Here is a 15,746-nt window from a genome sequence, read left to right as displayed (position 1 = left end):
ATATTATTTTTCTAACTACAGTGCTACCAATCATAAGTACTACAATGAGCAAGGTGGATCCTTTTTGACAATGAGTTATCGTTATTAAATATTGACCAATCAACGTCTGTCGATCACCTTGATAATCGTGATTTTATTGTTTTATATATTAATTTTGAAAGTAAAACGGCCAGTCAAAAATGTATTGGTATGTATTTATCGAAACGTTTGCTTTCCCTATATTACGTATTTTATTTTTAGCTTACTATCATTAATATTTCACATTTATCTTATCAGTATTAAACCTGATATTATCATTCTTCTGAACAATTTTATCATGATTAAAGATAGCAAGATAATTTTTTATGATTTATTTACATCAACTCCTAGTACTTATACTACATGTAGTCTGTAGAACATGTTCTTTTTTTATTTTAAACTTGCACTCCAAGGAAAACCAGTAGTTGTACTGATTTGAAATTTTAATTTACTGAGTGACGCAGTCGAAATTTTATGTTAATATCATTAACCTATTAGTTTTTCGGGAACAGTTAAAAAGTAATACAAATTAATTATGCATGCTATACTACAATAGGATAATAATTATTCATATAATTTGCTTGTATGCATAATATTTTTTCATTTGTACCCAGTCTTAAAATTGTTTTTCCATTTCACTTAATTATAATATAAACGAAATTTATATCTTGTGTATGTTTTATTTAATTAATGTATCGTAAGTATTATAAAACCTTCTATTAATGCTTTTGTAAAATTGTATTTATATAGTTATCAATATAAATTTAAAAGTATGTACTTCGTAAATTTATTTTATTTATAAATTATTTCCATCACTTTATTTAATGAGAATTTCCAAAAATCAAGAGATTCTTTAATTTTTAAGTTTTTTAACTTAATTAAATTATTAAAAATGTAAAAAACTATTTCTAGAAATACTGAGCAAAAGTAATTAGTTTAAAAAAATTGTTAAATTTAAAAAATTTATAATATTATTTAATTTTTTTTTCTACTTTTATCAAGTAATTTAATTTACATTATTTTTCAGTTTTTTTTTTTTTTTAATATTTCAAACCAAAACTTTTAACTTGGATACATATTTTCAATTGCTATTCATATTGTGTAACTAATTATTGTTAAGACACGACTAATGGATTGTAAAAATTGTTTTTATAAATCTAGATTTGGGTGTCTAATGCTTAATGGGTACTATGATTTCCTTAACCGTGGATATTATAGCAGTGTGAATGCAAACGTTGGATTACCTACTGGTGGTATTTTCCTCTAAGCAAACACCTGGTATCACGCTAGAAAAAGAGACTACCATCCTTATTATTACTAAAAACAATTATGCCTAATAGACGACCAATATGATCTAACTTACTCCTAATCAACAGTGCCATAATATAATAGTAATGTCCCTTATGCTATTATTTTAGTATATTTCTCATTTTTCAATAATATTTTAATGTACAAACTTAAGCTTTATTTTTTATATTTTATAGTAAAACGATAACATTTTATCTGACCTACATAATTTGTATGTATGCTTATAAAACAGTAAGAACATTAAAATATTATACAAATGTTTATATTCTTGCTTCCTGAGTTTCCTAACTAAATAGCTAAATATCACACTTCTGTTTTCATTACTGTGGTTTTTTAACCACAGTTATTTTATTCTAATATATAGTAACAACTATTATATAACTAATTGTAAACTATATTATTTTATCTATTATTTATTAATTAAAAAAGTATAATTTAGGAAAAACCGATAGTAAAATATATATTTATTCAATTTTAATTGTTAACAGATTTTTTTAGTATGTTTTAAGCTCTAATTAATCTTATAGTAGCTATATACTATTAAACATTTTTACTATAAAAAAAACTGATAAGAAAACTTTTTTGTCTTGTGAAATATTTTAAAGATATCATAAACATTGTGTTTCAGAGTTCCTGATTATGTGACGACCTAAGACCTTGTAACAATGTTCCTGATATCCGACTATCAGTTTGAAATAACTAGCACTCTCATAATCATGTTTATTATAATCATGTACACTTCTAGTCATGCTTTCCGTTATTACACTAAATATGCCATATTTACAGTATTGTCATATATTTCTGCCACCGTATTCATACCTCTCATGCTATGGAGACCTAAGGACTACCGAAATGGATTGTAAGAAAATTATGTGTATGTGCAAATAATTATGTTATTGGTTTTCTTTTTAAATAATTTTTTAGGTTACCAGCTTGGGGAGGACGTCAAATTTCAAAAATTTTAGGTCTCACGTGGGAATTTAGGGGAAAAGAAAATATCGTCAACGATTCTGGTTGTGTGGTTTTGATTAATCACCAAAGCTGTTTGGATTTATTGGGTAAAGTGATTTTTTATTGTGAATATTTATTTTTGATAATAATTTTATTGACAACTAGTTAATTTGCTCATAATAGTTATTTATTATTTATAATAATTAACTTATTATATGTTTTAGTATTATCAGAAATATGGCCGGTTATGGACCGGTGTACAGTAATTTCTAAAAAAGAAATTTTTTATTTTTGGCCATTTGGGTTAGCGTCATGGTTATGGGGTACAATATTCATTGATCGACTGAATGTTGAAAGTGCACAGAATACAATTAACAAAACTGGAGAAACTATTCGCCAAAGAAAGGTAATTCTAACTAAATTACAATGTTAAAAACTCATTATTAAAACATATTAATTAAAAAAAAAAATGATATTAACATGTTATAATGTTAAATGTATGAAATTAAAATTATATTACATTTCTTTCAATATAATCGCTTTTGGTATGTTCTCTTATTAATGGTTCTTGAAATATTTTAATATATCAATAACATATACTTTTTCAAATAGGTGAAAAGAATATTTCTACGAAGTTTTTTTTTTTATAGGCAAAACTTTGCATGTTTCCTGAAGGTACAAGACATGGTGGTGATGAACTTTTACCATTTAAAAAAGGAGCATTCCACGTGGCTATTTCATGCCAATGTCCAATACAACCGATGGTTGTATCACAATATACATTTTTAGACCACAAAAATCGTACATTCGATTCAGGTAATAATATTAGCCTTACTAATAAATTGTATTTCCTAAAAATAAACAAACAATTTACTGATCTTAATTTATATTTACTTGATTACCAATTTAATAAGGCCAGTACAGTGGAGTCTAGGCATAGTGAGAATGAAACATTTAGGGTTGGTTGATGTCACAGGTCTACGGGAATAACTAAAGGTGAATTTATCACTTTCAAAAAAATGCTTAGATGCGAATCAGTAGATGGTAGAAATACAATAATAGACTTTATCTAAAATATATTCCATACAAATTTGGAACTAATTAAACTACTTAAAAAAAGTTATTGCGTGCCATATTTTAAAGTTAAAAAATAAGTAAATTTATTGGGTGTTTCTCTCAATTTTGAAGAGGAAGGGGGTTAAACTTCTTAAATTTTTTACCTGATAAAATACCTTCCAGGTTAGATTTCTGATCAATAGACTTGCCACTTGAAGAAATCAGTTCAGCAGGTTAGAAGATATCGTGTGATCAGACACAATTACCCAAAAAATAATAATAAAAACTATCTTTTCAGCTACGCATCAAGTTAGTAATTGAATTAAATAACATTAAAACAAAGTAATTAGGAGATTTTTAGTATTATAATAACTATTTATAAAAACTGTTTACCACTTATAATAAAACAGTATCTGGCATCTGCATATTATAATAAAATTACCATTGAATAGATAAATAAAAATGTTAAGAAAATTATTAACTTACAACAATAGTTATAAATTATTAAGTTTGGATACTGTTATTTTGAAAATGACCTAAAAAAGTGGTTGAACAATTTAAAAAAGATCATAAACCAAAAATAAAATATAATAATAATAATAATAATATTCTATATTACGGAATCAACTCCATTTACAAAAATAGTATAATATATATATAATAATAACAGGTAGTATAATATAATAAATAATGAATAACATATGCTACAATAGTTTAAAAATAATTTTATAAGTCTTAGTTAATTATCTTTTTGACTTTAAATATGACTTGAGTGTATCAGTATTGACAAAATTAAAAAAATCAATATCGGCTGTATTACCTGCTGCCATTAATATGTTTATTGGAGAGGTTTCTAGAATTTTTTTTTAAAATTTATTTAAGTAAACCAAATCGTTGTACCATCAATTAAGTAAAAAGATATTTAAGTTATAAAAATTGATAGCTAATGTAATTCGAATTTGTATTAAAATGATAAAATTTAGAATAAATCGTTAATTTTATTAAAATTTGTATATGTAGGTAATATATTGATGCCTTTATGAGAATATTAAGTTGGAATTTTTTTTTCAGGTCATAATATAATTACAATATTGCCTCCTATATCCACAGAAGGAATGACCAAAGAAAATTTGACCGAGTTAATAGAAAAAGCTAGGTCTGCAATGACTGATGTTTATAAAAAAACTTCAGAAGAACTAAAAACAAAATATTATAATGTTAGCTAAAACCATAAATATGCCTTTTGAGAGTGTTGACTTAATAGTTATGTAGCATATAAGTATGGTAATTTAACTAAAGTAACTATCAGCATTAGCTTATAGTTATCACTTATCTGGTACAAATGTGCTTACAGTATTTTTGACAGAATATGTTTTGTTCCATTTTATAATTTATAATGATTGTAGATGATAGATTTAAAATACGAATCTTTAAAAAAACTAAAGTAGATTAAGTTAATATTACTGTTCTGATAATTTCAAATAAAAAAAATTATGTTTTTTAATGGTTTTTGTTGGTTTAAAAATTCAAAACATCTACACAGTTGTTTAATTCAAATTACGTACTCAATTCTTAATATTTATGGGTATACAAAAACTGAAAGTCAAACGTTGCACAACACTTCATTGGTTTCATAACCATATATTTGGATTAATCAAAGTGTTCTAATAAAGGATTGTAGAACCATTAAAGTTTTATGCAATCTATCAAATTTGAGTTAAATATTTACTATTTATTTTTAATTTTAAGTTGTATAGCTGTATTTGAACTCTAAATATAAAATATTGGCTGCTATCTAATATGATAGTTACAAGCACCCATATCTTTGTTTGTATATTAGCGCTTTAAAATAAATAGTAACATTTATTATAGACATAGTCGTTACCATAAAAATATTTGATTCTTTTATTTACTAGTCTCATATGTTATGTTGTAAACTACTTTTAACAAGGCCTCTTGTACATCATAACTTTGATGAAATTAACTATAACAATTTATATTTTTTAATACCTACTTTCTTGTGTTAAGAAAGTTATGAAAAAATTAATTAGTACTATTATTATTTCTGATTTTATTTAATTATATTTTTACTTAAATAAATGTATGCAGTATAATATTAACTGAGTATTTATCAGAAATAAATTTAATAAACCAAGTGTTGGAAGTCAGATTGGAGTGCTCTTGGTTTATAATTGGGGCCGCTATGGTATTGTACGGGTATTAAATGAGTTAACTTGAAAAAAAACATTTTTTTTTTTTTTTTTGTGGCCATATAAACCATATTAAATATAATAATATTAGGTATAAAAAAAATATATATTTACTTTTTTAGTTTTAGTATAACTAAAACTAACATACGTATGGCCGGTGGGGCTCCGAAGTTTTTACGATTGTGACCTCAGGTGATGGTCCGCACAAATCAAACCAATAATATAGACTTTATTTTTTCTGTGTGGTAGGTTATACAGTTAAGCGTGAAACATGTTTTTTTTTCATCAAAAATAATTTAATACAACAATTGTAATAGTTTCTTCAAGTTGTTTGCCTTAGATCTAAGGTTTTTAATATAAATAAATCCAGTCACGTTACCTTTCCTCTCCGTCCTGAATCATGTCCTGTTGTAATACTCAACAATACAGTTATCACTACTCAAAATGAGACAAAATATCTTGGTTTAATACTAGACAAACGTCTAACTTGGGGACCTCACCTCGAAGAAAAAAAACATTTTTCAGCCGAGTCTGGAACCACGAAAGAGCATTTTCATTTCTCGTTGAAGTACCGAATAAATTTAGAGTTGTGGTGGAATTATAGATAATAAAATAGTATATTAATAAGCTAGTATCTAAGGTGGCTAGTAACATACCAAGTTTCTGGCTAATATTTTAGTTTTAAATATCTGACTTAAAATAGTTCATAAAAATATGGCCTCTTAAATTATTGAACTCATTTTGGTTCAGTTCTAGTTTGTACGTTGTGAATACAACAAATATCTCCGTGTCCATAACACTTTTGTCGGTTACGTGTGAGAGCTAAGACATGAAAATGTCAAAAGAAAAATATCAATTATTTAATTGCATCTTTTCCGCCCGATGCTTATATCCAACCTGCCTCTCGAGATTAAATTACTTATATATAAGTTAATAATACGACAAATATGGGTAATATAATTTAGAAAAAAAACTTATTATGCATATTTTAGATTTATTATAGATGTTTTTTGTAAAATAAAAAAATAAAAATAGTTATAATAATTAATTTATAAAATAAGTTCTTCAAATAAATGTACAGCTATAAATCGACTATTTTTCAAAAATATCTGTGTAATTATCATATTTTATAGTTGAAAAATAAGTTAATTTTTGTTGGGTGTTTTTCTCGGTTTTAAAGGAGAAGGGGAGAATTGTTTCAACTATTGTCCTTATAATACTGCTGTGGTGTATTCCTTGATGTGGCCCAAGCTTTTGACAAAGTTTGGCACAAAGGTATATTACTAAAATTGCAAGAGCAGCTCCTACATACGTGGTGTGCACTTCTCAAATCATATCTGACTGAAAGACAGTTTCGTGTTAGATACGAAGAAGCGACCACTAACTGGAAGAGTATATTAGCTGGAGTACCTCAAGGTAGTGTTCTCGGACCTATTGTGTACCTACTCTATACAGCTAATATTCCAACTAATGACGACACAATGATAGCTATGTTTGCCGATGACACGACAATACTATCAACCAATAAGGAACAAGCTGCGACTGAGATATTCTACAAGTGACAATCAACAACGTTTACGACTGGACAAAGCGTTGGAAAATAAAAATCAATAGTGACAAGTAAAACCGCATATATCCCAGTCACGCTAAATCAACATAGTCCCACAAAATGATTCAGCAAAATATCTGGGAATGCACCTTGACTCGCGACTTAACTGGAAACATGTACGCCAGAAAAAGTTGCAAATCAAAGAAAAAATGTGCAAATTGTGTTGGCTAGTTGAGCGACATTATACTTTCCACTCAAGTAGGGGGGCTAGTGTTGGACATGTTGAAGTTAAGTCTATGGCTGTAAAACGGCTGTTAATATTTATTCTTGTTGAGTCTCCGTTGTTGATAACAATTACATTTTCTTTGTCTACAGTTTTTTCCAAAATTTTCCCTCTTGTTTCGGTAGTAGTGTCGATCCTCATATATGGTTATATGGATGTATGACTTCGGTTATTAAAATCTCCTAGTAATATAAAGGGTTAAGCAATTTTTTGTAGAAGCTATTAATGTTCCATTGAATTATTGAGGTCATTAATATTGAGTTGAAGGGGAGGTGAGTTTTTTATACAACTTGGTGAGCCTATATTTACAACTTCTGTCGGTTATAAATGTATGAATCACTTGGATAACTGTCGCCAATGTATCTATGTCGTTAGTATATTTTTTTGCTATGCTTTGCATTTCTTCAAAAATGTTAGCGTTTATTACGTTATCGATAAAACTCATTGTTTGAACATAGTCTAATGGTAGTTGAGGGTTTTCTTTAAAATACGTTTTGGTCGGTTCCATGTTGAAGGACAGGTTATCAATTAAGTTTTCGACAAAAGAAGTTTTTTTTAATTATTTTTTTTTCAGTGTTTTTAACAGTTGCGTTTATAATTTGCATATTAGACGATTGAGAAAGGGGTGAAGAGGGTACTGGGCGTTTGTTCATAGTTTGTGAGTGAAGGATTTTGTCTTCGATTGTATTCAGGGTTTTATATGTATTATCAGATACCATAGGAGTAACTTTAGATGTATTGACAGATTTTATTAAGGGTTCGTTAAATTCATGTGTAATATTATTTTGTAATTGATTGTTTGATTCATCTAACTCGGTTATATGTGGTGTATTTAGCTTGCTAGGGCATGAGGTTGATGTATGGCGGGTGGATGTGCATAAGTAGCAAGTTATTGTGTCATCCGTAACAAAAATTCTAAATTGTATTTCCTCGTTATTAATAATTAATGAACCAGGTAGTTTGTGTACATCTTTATGTTTTAAACCATTCCCATTTTAATTCTAGCTTTACAACTCATCCAAATATTTTTATGTTTATAGAGAAGTTAAAAGAAATTCAAATAGAAATATATATTAAATTAAAAAGTATAAATGAACCTTTTAAAAATCAAAGTTCTAAAACAAAACAAAAATGTGAAAAATTACAAAGTTTAATTAAGAAATATATTAGCGGTGAAACACCAATTGATCAATATGTTATTATTTGTCCTAATTTTAACGATCGAAGTATTATTAACATGAGATATTTTGTAGTTTTGTTTATTTTATGTACATATCGACACCACGGTAGAACAATGACACAAATGCAAAATTTGGTAAAATGAACTAAATGCTTCAATGTGTTTAGATATAGCGAGGTAGACAAACGACGTAACTGTAGTTGTAATAATTTATTGTGCATTCATAAATTATTAACATTTTAGTGAAAAATAATTTGGTTTTTTGGTTCTCCTGTAAAATTTCAATTATTGCAGTTGTGTCATTGTTCTACCGGGGCGGCGATATTATATGGCTGTAACGAACTAAGTTATTTTTATTGCAGTTTACATGTCAGCTTTTTCCACATGATAAGAACTCGGGCGCAGTTTACATGTTTACACATCCGGTATTCAGTACAATTGTAGGTTTGATGCCATTGTAACGACTGCAAATTGCACAACCGCGATTTTAATCGTGGTCATGCGAATTTAATTGGTATCTAATCGTTTTGACGCCAAGTTTTTATGTTTAACGTATGATTCACATTCATGTAAGAAGTACTCGTGGTGTTTATGTTGTTACCTTACATCCAACTCCACCCATCATGACGAAAGTAAAAATGATTTATCAACGTTATTAAAATATAGCAACTGCCGTGACTCATCATTTTCGTAAATAATTCTATTCACTGTATACTAGGCTACTCGTATATAAGAACTGTTCGAGAATTATTTGTACATGAGTCATGCCTTAGACACGTGGTTATTGTAATTTTTTCAATTAGTATGCAGATGTATAAGTTATAACGTATGCGCTAATCATAAATCTAGAATCAGGATAAAACTACAAGGTACTTTAAACAGTGTTGATAATTACTAAAAAACGGTTGTCGAATTTATTATTATCTTGCTATAAAACATTTGAAAATGTTTCTAAAATTTATTGTATTTGTGTAGTTCTCAGTAAAGACATATAAGACATTTACGATTTACCTATCATCAACGATATCATTTTTACTTTCTATACTACAGTTTTAAATAGTTCTTTACATAGTTATAAATAATTAAAAACTGCTATTCCATCACTTTTTCAAATAAGTATATTGAAATCGCAGCGGGGAATTAAAAAAAACAGTTATCGGCATTGTGGCAGAGGCGGGTTTAAAGGTTCTAGGCAAACAGCACATTTTGCCGTCACATCTCAATACTCTACATTCATATTTATTCAATCAGTTTCTTAAATAAGTGCATAACAATATTTGAAAAATGTGTCGTCCTATTAATATATTGCTATTTTAAACAATTGCATGTTGCCTTCCCATTTCTATTACTGAGTGGTGAACAAAAAGATTGCATGACTAAGTTAATACATTTTAAAGATACTGTCATTGTTCGACCCAATCAAAAATTGATTTAAATTTCTAATGAAAATGTCTACAATTTCTTATAAATATAGTGCAGTTTAATAGCTACAAATAATTAACTAAAATAGAGATGTCATGGAACCTAACCAAACTTAGAAACATTTTTCTTTTAACTTACCTTAAATATTACATGTATAATATTGTGTGGGTTATATGTCAATAATTTCATTATACAAAAATTATTGCTTTGTTAAAACTGCACTAAAGTAGAATGAAAAGTTATTGCTAAAACAATAAACTTATTTTATATTATTAAAATATATAAAGTACCATGAGAGAATTATATTTACAAAAATAAAATAGTTTTTATACTTTACATTAAACCAAGAATATTTTTATAGCTTGTTTCTGATTTGGTGTTAAAATGTTTTAAAAGTTTGGTTCAAAGTAAAAAATCAGAATTTGTCAAATCACTAATTAAAACTATATTCAAACTAGTTCAATTGAATATGCACTTTTAGACAATAAATTGCTATTTAGAAAAAAAAACCTTTAATTTCAAAAATAAAATGTATATTATTAAAACATGTTAACAAGAAAAGAAAATTTTATGACAGTAAATTTTATTGACAATTACCTAATATAAAATAATAGTAGGTATTTTACTATAACAAATTATTTTAATGAAAAGAGAGGTGACAAATTAACTAAATTAAAACTAACACCATGTTTTCTTTAAGATAATAATATACATTTATAATTAATACATATTCTTAAAATTTACTTGCCTTATTAAAAATATAAAGTTTCTTATCAGTTATTACAGTGCATTATAACTGGCATAAAACAGCCATATCATTGATAATAAAAATAATAAATATATCACATATTTACTGATATTGGTACGTATAATGAAATGCTGCATTGGTTATGCAATTTAACAAATAAAAAAATAAATTAATAAAAATAATAATATAAACTTTTTCTCAACAAGTTTCAATAATATTTACGATTCATTCGGAAATAAAATTTACACATAAGCGATAGTTCTGTTAAAGAAAAATTGTGCGGGTTCAATATGGAATATTTATTTGCTTGATATATTAATTAACTAAAAATAATAGGGCCCAATAAGTAATCATTTGAATCTAAGTATACTGAGTACAAAGTCCACAATAAGGTATTCCAATAAATTAAAAATTTATATTCAAATATCTCTTTTCGAGGGAGGAACTAAATGTTCGGGTAATTCCATTGGCAATTCATGTCCTTCCAGTTTCACCTGTATTAAATGTAAAGCCAAAGCAAATTCATCTGCGTCTAAGAAACCATCATGGTCGATATCAGATAATTTCCAAATTTTTCCCAATACAGAGTTAGGTAGTTTTGATTTCACCATCTCAGCTTTGGCAACTGCAATATTATATTTTATTAGGAATTACATTTATGTTGGTATTTTTAGTATTTAAAAGTTAAAACTTATGACATACTAGCTCCTGATAGTTTGCCATCAGATTTTTCCAGGCTAGTAAATATAGCATCGTATTTTTGCCGATCTTTATTGACTATCCACCCTGTTTCTCCTTTTCCAGCATCGATTCCCTCACCACGTTTATAGCCAAATGGACTAGCAGTATCTTGAACGCTAATGAATGCACCACCTACAGATATAAATTAAAAATCAATGTATCTCAACTTTCTTCCATTGTGAAGTAAGAATGAATATTCAATAACCTTTAACAACTGCAGATTGTTGTGGAGGAGCATCTCCATTATTAACTTGTCGATTGTCAACATCTTGCAGTGGTATCATGGCCATTAGTTTGGCAATATCATTAGCTAGCATTTTATCAACTTCTTCTAATAAATGGGGTTTAAGACTTTGAAACTTACTAAAATCTTGGTTAATTAAAATATCCTAAAATAGTATTTGTTCGTTATTAGAATATATGAAGTATAGAAAGGATTCTATTTTATACTTCTGGAAATAAGAAACAATAAATACCTGCATTTTTTTAATTTCAGGAAAATCTCCAGGTGAAATTTGGTGTTCACGCTGTATAGTTTGGTATATAGTACCAAGATTTTTTATTAAATCTTTTTTCTTACCATCTTTTCTAAAAATAGCTGGCATTTCTTTATGGAGGGCGCTAATGATATAGGCATGAACCTGTCAAAAGAGTTTTCATTATTAACTTGAACATTTTAAAAACACTATGCACCCTCACTTTGGCTAATCTTGCTCTTTTTATTAAGTCGTTCAACTTTCTTAATGCAGCATTTCCTGGCAAGGATTGCAAATCCTTGAATAAATCCTGCTCTTCGTCTTCAAATAATCTATTAATAATTCATATTCATTAAATATTAATCATTGTTTTTTTAAGGTGAAATACATTGAACATATTAACATATAAGGGAATAACATTTTCTAGTCAATTATAATTTTTTTTTTAACAAGTATACATTTTAAAACCTATTTTTTCAAAATATGAATTACCTACTAACTACTAGTAAGCCAACATAATTTATGAGGTATAAGTAATTGATTTTTAAATGCTAATAATAGTTTTTAAAACAGAATAGAATTTGTGTTGTTAAAATAAGCGCCATACTTAAACTATTATTAAATAATTGTTTTTTTTTTTAAATAATGGAAGTATTTATAATGCTACAACAACTAGCTGTTATTTTTTTAACTACTCATTAATTATCTTATTCATCATGATGTAGGCCATAAATGCCCAAAGCTACTATCATGAGATGGTTTCTTGACAAATTTGCTATCCGGGACAGATCGTCAGTTTGTCGCCGGATGGTGGCTCCTTTTCACCGGACGATTGCTCGCCCAGCAAACAGAGCACCCGTAACTGAGTTTTGAACCAACGACAGTGAGTGCTATCACACTGCCGCCTTACCCACTCGGCCACTCCTTCTCCTCTTAATTATCTCATAAAAAATATAAAATAAACTTGAATTGATTAGTCAATACTAAATGAGTGTGTATTTATGTTCATCAAAGAATGATTAACGAATATATTTTTAAAACTGTTTTAACAGTGTATAATGAATACCCACTACATCTCTATAGTCTATTCCAAAAAAGAACAAACCTACAAGATCTACAGTAACAGACTGACGACCAGTCCCACTTATTTGTCAAAAAACCATCTCATGATGGCCTTTAAGGCATGTTAGGTTACAAGTTGAAGGTTATATAAAGATTATGATTTATGAGTAAATGAGATAATATTATTATAACTTTATACTGTACTAATTATATTAACTTTTTTAGTTGTTTGTCTAATAATAATAGTAAAAAAAAAACTAATTGTCTTTGTAAGATAAAAATATGATAAACACAATTAAAATAACAGTCTTACACAGTGATAGTTAACTACTTTTACTAAAATAAAGTGATTAAAATATTTAAAACATTCAGATATAACTTTGAAATTACTTTTTTATAAATGATTTAAATAAAGTATAGAATTTAACAATAATAACTTTACATAACCATGTAAAATCACAGTTATAAAAGTAACTATTGGATCATATTTTATAATGTCTAGAATCAATTTTTTTTTTAATAATTCCATACTCTATTTTATAAGAACCATCAAATAAATTCATAGGAGCTTCTATTGAATATTAATTTATTGTTAAATGAATTCTAGTTATTTAAATGAATATTAACAAAATATTTGTACTAATAAGTTACCTACATATTATATTATAAAATAAATAGTATGTGGTTTAATCTAAAAAAAATAAATACCAATGCATTTTATAGAAACAGGGTATAATAATGAAAGTATTGACCTACTAGCCCCCTTTATCTTCTTAAGGAAAAAGAAAAATGACAACAGATTTCCAATCATTAGAAACTAGAGCATGCCATAAAAAAAAAAACAATTGACACTTAACACTATAAAGACAGTATATTTATTTAATGTTTGATCTAGTTTGATTGGTTCAATTATTGTCACGGTCTAGTTAATTTATTTAGTAATTGATTTTAACATAAAAATATAACTAGATAGGTATAAAATATATAAATTATTTTTAGTATTTTGGGGGGAAGCATATTTTTTTATTAAATGATTCAATTAAACACTTAAACACGAGTAAGACACCTTTCATAACATCAAATAGCATAATAATTATTGTAAAATGATTTTTGTTTCTAATAACACCTGCCAAGTAATCATATCAATAAGTAAATAACATTAAGATGACCGTAAAAAACTCATTAATGATGGGTAAAATAAAGTCAATATTTAAAGATCGATAGATTTAACGGTCATTTTAAATATGCAAACTTTTTTAACAGTTAAATTGGTATTAAGCTTTTTTTGGTTACAAAAGTTGTATAATATTTTTTCTGCGTGTTAAGGTAAAAGTTTGATCAAGTATGACTGTTGTAGAACTTCTAATATGACCTATTTATTCAATGGATTTCAAAATGTCTTCTTTAAAAGAAGGCTTATGACTTTTTCGGTGGGGCTAAAGGCTTACTTTTGAAATTAGTTTTTGTAATCACTTTAAAAAAAGATTTATTTAAAGTAATAAAATTTTTTTTAAACATTTTTAGTTCATCGAGTTTATATTTTTATACATTTTAATTTGATTAAATAATATATTACCTTCTATTGACATCATATCTTAATGGCTTGTCCCAAAATGATCCAATATATACTCTAGCTACTTCTGGAGTTTGTAATACTTTTCCTAATGACCACATCAATGCTCCATACACACGCATTAATTGTTGATGATCAATCATATCTGCTTTGTTTAATATAATTCTAATTTTGTCATCATGACCTCGTAGTGCTTCAATAGATCGACGAAACTCATCAGAAATGTCTAATTTATGAGCATCAAATAGCAAAATAATTCTATCTACATGCTCAGCAAACCATTCAAGTACGCCGGTAAAGTCATAACCTCTATCAACCCTTTGTTTTTCACCTGATAAAATACCAGGTGTGTCAACTATTGAAATTCCTTTGAGTACAGGTGAATTAACCATAGAACATTGAAAGCGGTTAAGGAACGCATTACCGAATTTCGATAATGGTCTAAATTGTTTTTTAGGATCTACAACTAATGCATTTCCTGGAATTATGCCTTCTTTGTCATCATACATGACAGCAATGAATCGGTCAGTTGTTGGCTCTGGTCCGATCCGTATGCCAGGGAATTCTGACTCCAGCAGATGCTTGATAAAAGTAGTTTTGCCTGTTGAATATTGACCAACAAGCAAGATCATTGGTTTTGCATCAAAATCAGGATCATCCAGCTGAGGTGAATGGAAATCATGGAATTGATAAGCTTGTTCAAGAGGCAAAAGTTTAGTCTTATACTTTTCCCGCAATCCATCCAACACGGATTCGTACGTTTCAATTTTTTTGCTATCATCTTTTCTTAGCCAACCCAACATGATTGTACGATTGAAAATTTCATACACAAAAATATATTTATATAATAATAAAACACAATCACACGCTAGCACTCGAAAGGTTTTCACCGGAACGTCATTATAATAGTTGACATTTAGTACATTATACTTCAGTAATACAGATTTTACTCAGTTTGCCAGATAACTAAACAAAAAAGAAATCGCGTAACGATAAACGAGTGCAAGTTGGATATTTCCTTATCATTGATAGATCGTGACGTTGTTATCTATCAGAAATGCCAACTCACTAGCAACAACCATAAAATGTTTGTAACATATTTTATTATAATTTATTATTGTACAAATTGAAAACTGAATAACAATCAACGAACACGCATGACCGTATTC

The 15,746-nt window shown here is 27.5% G+C and overlaps 2 protein-coding genes across 5 annotated transcripts; one reads left to right on the top strand and one right to left on the bottom strand.

The window, feature by feature from the left end:
- The first annotated feature begins 76 nt into the window (after positions 1–76).
- Positions 77–5,309, top strand: LOC126847213 (1-acyl-sn-glycerol-3-phosphate acyltransferase beta-like). Of its 4 annotated transcripts, none has more exons than XM_050587354.1 (6): positions 77–187; positions 1,955–2,185; positions 2,251–2,384; positions 2,502–2,683; positions 2,928–3,093; positions 4,405–5,309. In XM_050587354.1, the coding sequence occupies exons 2-6, from the start codon at positions 1,992–1,994 to the stop codon at positions 4,557–4,559; spliced, it is 831 nt and encodes a 276-aa protein (XP_050443311.1). In that variant the 5' UTR covers positions 77–187; positions 1,955–1,991; the 3' UTR covers positions 4,560–5,309. The 4 variants fall into 4 exon arrangements, with proteins under 4 accessions (XP_050443311.1, XP_050443307.1, XP_050443308.1 ...); XM_050587350.1 differs by lacking the exon at positions 77–187 and adding an exon at positions 343–537 and having other exon boundaries at positions 4,405–5,308; XM_050587351.1 differs by lacking the exon at positions 77–187 and adding an exon at positions 576–715 and having other exon boundaries at positions 4,405–5,308.
- A 5,422-nt stretch (positions 5,310–10,731) lies between these two features.
- On the bottom strand, positions 10,732–15,591 carry LOC126846772 (EH domain-containing protein 1). Its single transcript, XM_050586561.1, has 6 exons — positions 14,581–15,591; positions 12,166–12,274; positions 11,943–12,107; positions 11,672–11,855; positions 11,428–11,598; positions 10,732–11,350 (listed from the first exon to the last, which is right to left on the bottom strand). The coding sequence occupies exons 1-6, from the start codon at positions 15,378–15,380 to the stop codon at positions 11,145–11,147; spliced, it is 1,635 nt and encodes a 544-aa protein (XP_050442518.1). The 5' UTR covers positions 15,381–15,591; the 3' UTR covers positions 10,732–11,144.
- Positions 15,592–15,746: the final 155 nt, after the last annotated feature.

The sequence above is a fragment of the Adelges cooleyi genome, unplaced genomic scaffold (assembly GCF_023614345.1).
Source record: "Adelges cooleyi isolate 19-005CV unplaced genomic scaffold, UGA_ACOO_1.1 ACOO_flye_CR_arks_rails_tigmint_CR_PRNA_9, whole genome shotgun sequence".
In the NCBI taxonomy this organism is placed as follows: Eukaryota; Metazoa; Arthropoda; class Insecta; order Hemiptera; family Adelgidae; genus Adelges; species Adelges cooleyi.
The sequence above is the reverse complement of the archived record's forward strand: the minus strand, read 5'-3'. Positions and strand labels throughout refer to the sequence as shown.

Excerpts from the sequence above, each read along its gene's own strand:
- LOC126847213 (XM_050587354.1), top strand. The coding sequence starts at position 1,992 with ATGTTCCTGATATCCGACTATCAGTTTGAAATAACTAGCACTCTCATA. Across the intron at positions 2,385-2,501 it reads AAGCTGTTTGGATTTATTGG|TATTATCAGAAATATGGCCG; the intron begins GTAAAGTGATTT and ends TATATGTTTTAG. Across the intron at positions 3,094-4,404 it reads AAATCGTACATTCGATTCAG|GTCATAATATAATTACAATA; the intron begins GTAATAATATTA and ends TTTTTTTTTCAG.
- LOC126846772 (XM_050586561.1), bottom strand. The coding sequence starts at position 15,380 with ATGTTGGGTTGGCTAAGAAAAGATGATAGCAAAAAAATTGAAACGTAC. Across the intron at positions 12,275-14,580 it reads AGATATGATGTCAATAGAAG|ATTATTTGAAGACGAAGAGC; the intron begins GTAATATATTAT and ends AATTATTAATAG. Across the intron at positions 12,108-12,165 it reads AAAGAGCAAGATTAGCCAAA|GTTCATGCCTATATCATTAG; the intron begins GTGAGGGTGCAT and ends CTCTTTTGACAG.